At 44.8% G+C, this 6,581-nt stretch overlaps 1 protein-coding gene across 1 annotated transcript in view; it reads left to right on the top strand.

The window, feature by feature from the left end:
• LOC107299289 (SLIT and NTRK-like protein 6) overlaps positions 1-6,581 on the top strand; it is a 26,502-nt gene that overhangs the window by 9,834 nt on the left and 10,087 nt on the right. The window contains exon 4 of the mRNA XM_015828650.1: positions 1,570-2,560. Coding sequence (XP_015684136.1) covers positions 1,570-2,560 — 991 coding nt within the window. The remainder of the gene's footprint in view (positions 1-1,569; positions 2,561-6,581) is intronic.

Below are 6,581 nucleotides of genomic sequence, written 5' to 3' on the forward strand. Positions count from 1 at the left end.
GAAGGAAGGAAAGAAGGAAGGAAAGAAGGAAGGAAGGAAGGAAAAGAGTGGAAGGATAGAGATGAGAGTGGAGAGAAGTAGGGAGGAAGCAGAAAGAGAGGAAAGGAAAGAATGAAAAGGGAGGGAGGAAAGGAAGGGAAGAAGGAAGGAAGGAATGAAAGAAGGAAAGAAAGAAGGAAGGAAGAAAGGAAGGAAGGAAGGAAGGAAGGAGATGGAAGTGAGAAAAGGAAGGGAGGAGGAAGGGAGGAGGGAGGGAGGGAAGGAAGGAAGGATGGAGATGAGAATGGAGAGAAGTAGGAAGGAAAAAGTAAGAGAAAGGGAACACTGAAAAAAGAAGGAGGAAGGAAGGAAAGAAGGAAAAAGAAAAAAAAGAAGGGAAGGAAGGAGAAAAAGTGGAACAACGGACATGAGAGTCGAGCGAAGCAGGAAGGAAGGACAGGAAAGGAAATAATGAAAAAGGGAGAAAAGGAGGGAAGGAAGGAAGGAAGGAAGGAAGGAAGGAAGGAAGGAAGGAAGGAAGGAAGGAAGGAAGGAAGGAAGGAAGGAAGGAACAAAAAACCAAAGGGAGGGTGGGAATCACAACCAAGGGGGCTGAATCCCATCTGCAAAAGGCAGAATCGGTTTGATTTCCCATCATCCAAATTTCTAATCTATAAGATTTTCTAATTGACAAACAGAAATGTTGGATCCCGAAGAAGATGGGAGATGTAGAGGGAGGTCAAGGGAAGGGAAGGGAGGAGAAGGGGTGGGAGAGAGAGAGGGAGGGAGGCAGGGAGGCAGGAAGGAAAAATGGAAGGGAGGGAGGGAGGGATTGAGGGAGGGAGGGAAAAGAGAAAAATGGAAGGAAGGAGAAAGGGAAGGAAAAGAGTTGGATAACCCTTTCAGTCCCCAGCCTCAGCCCAGTCTGACCTTCTATAATAAATAATAATAATAATAATAATAATAATAATAATAATAATAATAATAATAATAATAATAATAATAATAATAATAATGTTGGAAGGGACCTTGGAGGTCATCTAGTCCAACCCCCTGCTCAAGCAGGAAACCCTATACCATTTCAGACAAATGGCTGTCCAGTCTCTTCTTAAAAACTTCCAGTGTTGGAGCATTCACCGCTTCTGGAGGCAGGTTGTTCCACTGGTTAATTATTCTAACTGTCAGGAAGTTTCTCCTTATTCCAGGTTGCTTCTCTCCTTGGTTAGTTTCCATCCGTTGCTTCTTGTCCTGCCTTCAGGCGCTTTGGAGAATAGCTTGACTCCCTCTTCTTTGGGGCAGCCCCTGAGATATTGGAAGACGGCTATCCTGTCCCCCGTCGTCCTCCTTTTCGTTAAACTAGACAGACCCAATTCCAGCCCCTTATACATTTGGAAATAACCCAGGCAGGAAGGGCAGCAGACATTTCAGGAGAGCAATACATTGAGCAATAGGTTGATGAGGGTGGAATTGAACAGGAAGAAAAGTCAGAAAAGGTAGAAATGGGGGGTGGGAGATGGGTCTTGGCTGTGGCCTGTGTGAAAGTGAAGCTTAAGGCGATGCCTCTCTCTTTCTCTCCCTGCTTCTCCCCAGGATGAAGTCTTCGGCTCCGTCTCTCCTGTTTGCCTGCCTTGTGATGTCCCTCAGCAGCTTCGCCCAGCTGGTCCCTCAGTGCCAGCCCTTTCTTATTTTAGAAAAAGCATTTTTCTGCAACTCTTCCTCTCTCCATGAATTTCCCACCGACTTCCCCAAAGATACCCAGACGATCTACCTTCAGTTCACCCAGCTCTCTAGTCTTGGTTCGGAGGCCCTCCAGCGTCTCCCAAACTTACAGGGGCTTCATCTGGTTAACAGCCAGCTGAAGACCGTTCCAAGTGGCCTCTTCAAAAACCTCCCCCAACTGCACACCCTGGATCTCTCCAGTAATCTCCTAAAAGATCTGCCTCCGGAGATCTTCACCCATGAAATTAACCTGACCCACTTATCCCTCAGTAAAAACCAGCTGGCTGAATTGGACCCCTCCTGGTTCCAGACCCTGAACGACCTCAAGTTCTTGTACCTTGACCACAACGAGCTGAAGGAGATCCCAGGTTCCTCCTTCCAGAAGCTGACAAACCTCTTCTCCCTGGACCTGTCCTCCAATCTCCTCCATTGTCTGTCTCCAAAGATGTTCAAAGGCCTTCCCTATTTAAAAGTTTTAACCCTGAACAATAACCCAATCCGGTCTATCGCCCCCAAGACTTTCCACGGGAATTCCAGGCTGTGGAGGCTCTCCCTGAGGAACTGCAGCCTGACCCATGTTCCGGCTGGGCTCTTCCAGCCATTGAACCATCTGGGACAATTGGATCTCTCCACCAACGAAATCACCGGCCTGGAGCCTTTGTTGCTCAACGTGTCTTCCAGGTTCACTCTTGATCTCTCCGGAAACCCATGGGCGTGTGACTGCCGCATGCAGGCTCTCTTAAACTGGGTCCAGGGAAGCAACATTAATTTGTTCTCCAAGCAGGATGTTGTCTGCACTTTCCCAAAAAGTTTGAATGGCCAAGTTGCAACTTCCCTCAGCGGATCCCAGCTTTGTCCCTGCTAAAGCCTCAGAACGGGTCTTTTTCCAACCTGCTCAGCTGGTATGCCTTAAGACGGTTGGACTTCATAAAGAGTTTGTTGATTTTCTTTTACATACATATGTTAATTTTTCCAATCAACGAGCTGTCTGAGCTCAACTATGCTAATACATATTCAATTCCGAATCCTTCATTCCTTCCTCTAACCAACAATAAAATAAGTCCCAACTTTGGTAGTAGTCTGTGTCTTCTTTATCTTTCAATCTCACAGTTCAGTGGTGGCGAACCTATGGCACGGGTGCCACAGGTGGCACTCGGAGCCCTCTCTGTGGGCACTCGGGCCGTCGCCCCAGTCCTGGGGGTTTTGGGTTGCAGTTTGGGCACTCGGTCTCTAAAAGGTTTGCCATCACTGTCATAGTTAATCTGTCCATCTCTACGCATTCCAATATTTTTCTGATTATTTCCTCTGATGGTAGTCCTTCATTCTTCCAATATTGCACAAAGATGATTCTCGCTGCTGTGGTAACGTGTAAAATCAAATATAGACTTAATAATAATAATAATAATAATAATAATAATAATAATAATAATAATAATAATAATAATAATAATAATGTTGGAAGGGACCTTGGAGGTCATCTAATCCAACCCCCTGCTCAGGCAGGAAACCTTATACCATTTTTGACAAATGGCTGTCCAGTTTCTTCTTAAAAACTTCCAGTGTTGGAGCATTCACCACTTCTGGAGGCAGGTAGTTCCACTGTTTAATTGTTCTCACTGTCAGGAAGGTTCTCCTTAGTTCTAGGTTGCTTCTCTCTTTGGTTAGTTTCCACCCATTGCTTCTTGTCCTGCCTTCAGGCGCTTTGGAAAATAGCTTGACTCCCTCTTCTTTGGGGCAGCCCCTGAGATATTGGAACGCTGCTATCATGTCCCCCCTCGTCTTTCTCTTCGTTAAACTAGACATACCCAATTCCAGCAACCGTTCCTTGTATGTTTTAGCCTCCAGTTCCCTAATCATCTTTGTTGCTCTTCTCTGTACTCTTTCTAGAGTCTCAACATCTTTTTTACATCGTGGGGACCAAAACTGGATGCCTTACCAAGGCATTGTAAAGTGGTATTAATACTTCATGTGATCTTGATTCTATCCCTCTGTTAATGCAGCCTAGAACTGTGTTGGCCTTTTTGGCAGCTGCAGCACACGGCTGGCTCCTATTTAAGTGATTGTCCACTAGGACTCCGAGATCCCTCTCACAGTTACTACTATTGAGCAAGGTACCCCCTATACCAGTGGTTCTCAACCTTTTTAATGCCGCGGCCCCAACCGGTCGTAAGTCAAGGACTAAACCGGTCATAAGTCAAGGACTAAACCGGTCGTAAGTCAAGGACTACACAACCGGTCGTAAGTCGAGGCCTTTCCCTGCCCGGGAGCGCCGTGCATGCATGGTTCCGCCCCCTGCGCCGGCTGAGGCGTAGCTGGCAAGCGGCAGAGACGGAGCAGGCCGACCACCAGCTGGCCCAGCCCAAGGGAGGTAAGGCACCCGCCGGAAAAGGGGGAAAAAAGTGGCGGACAAAAAAAATGGCGGAGAAAAAAAATGGCGGACAGCCTTGCTTGGCGACCCCCATGAAATGGTCGATCGATCCCAAATGGGGTCCCGACCCACAGGTTGAGAACCACTGCCCTATACTATACCTGTACATTTGGTTTTTCTTGCCTAAATGTAGAACCTTACTTTTTTCACCATTGAATTTCATTTTGTTAGATAGCGCCCAGTGTTCAAATCTGTCCAGTTCCTCCTGTATCCTAAGCCTGTCTTCTGGAGTGTTGGCTATTCCTGCCAGCTTGGTGTCGTCTGCAAATTTGATGAGTTCCCCATCTATCCCCTCGTCCAGATTGTTGATGAAGATGTTGAAGAGCACTGGGCCCAGAACAGAGCCCTGGGGCACCCCACTACACACTTCCCTCCATGTAGATGCAGTTCCATTGAGGACCACACGCTGAGTACGGCTGGTCAGCTAGCTATGGATCCATCTGGTGGTGATGCTATCTAACCTGCATTTTTCTATCTTATCGAGTAGTAGGTTGTGGTCTACTTTCTCAAATGCCTTACTGAAGTCCAAGTAAATTATATCCACAGCATTCCTCTGGTCCACTAATTTTGTCACTTGGTCAAAGAATGCAATAAGATTTGTCTGGCATGATCTGTTTTTGACAAACCCATGTTGGCTTTTAGTAATGACTTTGTTTGCCTGTAGGTGTTCGCTGATTCGTTGTTTGATTATCTTTTCCAGAATCTTCCCAGGTATTGAGGTCAGGCTGATCGGTCTGTAATTTTCTGGGTCCTTTTTTTTTTCCTTTTTTGAAGATGGGAACTACATCAGCTCTTTTCCAGTCCTCTGGTAGTTCCCCAGTGCTCCAAGATCTTTGAAAAATATAGTTCAGTGGTTCTGAGATCACATCTGCCAGTTCCTTGAGAACCTTGGGGTGTAATCTATCTGATCCTGGTGATTTGAACTTGTCTAGGCTGGACAGGTGCTCACTTATCATTTTCTTGCCTATCTTAACTTGTGTTTCTATACTGTTTTTTATGGCACTATTTTTGATAGGTTGGTCTGTTTTTTCCCTTTGTGTAAAGACAGATGAAAAAAAACGAGTTAAATAGTTCTGCTTTCTCCCTATTGCCAGTCACCTTCTTACCACTTTCCCCCACTAATGGACCAATCGTTTCCTTCATTTTTTTCTTGTTTTTTACATGTTGAAAGAAGCTTTTTTTGTTATTTTTGACTTTGGTCGCAAGCCTTAGTTCATTTTGAGCCTTGGCTTTCCTCACTTCATCTTTGCAGGCTCGGGCTATTTGTTGATATTCTGACTTAGTTATGTGCCCGTTTCCACTTTCTATACTTGTCCTTTTTATCTTTCAATTTGTCAGAGAGTTCTTTATGCAGCCATGCTGGTTTCTTTTGAGAGCTGTTATTTTTCCTCTTTGTTGGTATTGAGGTAGACTGGGCTTCTATTATCTTGCTTTTCAAAATTTCCCAAGCTTCTTGTGTTGTTTTCCCCTGGAGGATTCTCATCCATGGAATCTTTCCCAAGCCCTCTCTAAGGTTATTGAAATTAGCTCTCTTGAAGTCCAAGACTCTAGTTTGACTGTGTTCTATTGCTTGTGCTTCCATAATGTTGAACTCCAATATTGCATGATCACTTCCTCCCAAGGTTCCTATGGCTTCAACACCTTCTATCATTTCATCTCTGTTAGTGAGAATTAGGTCCAAAATGGCTAATCCCCTAGTTTCCTTCTCTACTTTTTGGGAGACAAAGTTGTCACTAGGTTTGTCAGGAATCTGTTTGATCTTCCACTTGGTGCAAAGTTTGTCTCCCAGTTGATGTAGGGTAGTTAAAGTCACCCATTACTATTGTGATGTGCTTCCTACATACCTTAGTTAGCTGACTAGCAAAAAGTTCATCCATTTCCTGTGTTTGGTTGGGTGGCCTATAGTATACACCTATGGCAATGTCATTCCCCCCCCCCACCCTTTTATATTGACCCATATGCATTCAGGACAGTTTTCATCATTGTTGTGCTCTATTTCTGTAGAGATGTAGTTATTTCTTATATAAAGAGCAACTCCACCTCCTCTTTTATTTGGTCTGTTTCTTTTAAATAATTTAAATCCCTCTAGCTGTGTGTTCCATTTGTGGGTTTCATTCCACCATGTTTCCGTTATGGCAACAATATCATATCTGCCCTCATTAACCTGAATTTCTAGTTCACCCTGTTTGCTGTTCATACTCTGTGCATTTGTGTATAGACATTAGAGTCCTTTATGACCGACCCTGTGTTTACTTTCTACATAACCTGTGTGGTGCCTGAGTTCCCCTAATGTCTTACCACCTATTTGGTTAGTGCACTTTGTGTGGCACTCGCTATTAAGAGCTTGATTTTGCTTGACAGCAAGGTTGATGTTCTTGTCCACACACACATCTATGTTACATGCACTGATAGCCCTATAATTTTTAGATTGCCGGGGACAGGGATGTTCTGTATC

Source organism: Protobothrops mucrosquamatus, unplaced genomic scaffold (assembly GCF_001527695.2).
Source record: "Protobothrops mucrosquamatus isolate PMUCROS unplaced genomic scaffold, P.Mucros_1.0 scaffold4765, whole genome shotgun sequence".
Classification (NCBI taxonomy): Eukaryota; Metazoa; Chordata; class Lepidosauria; order Squamata; family Viperidae; genus Protobothrops; species Protobothrops mucrosquamatus.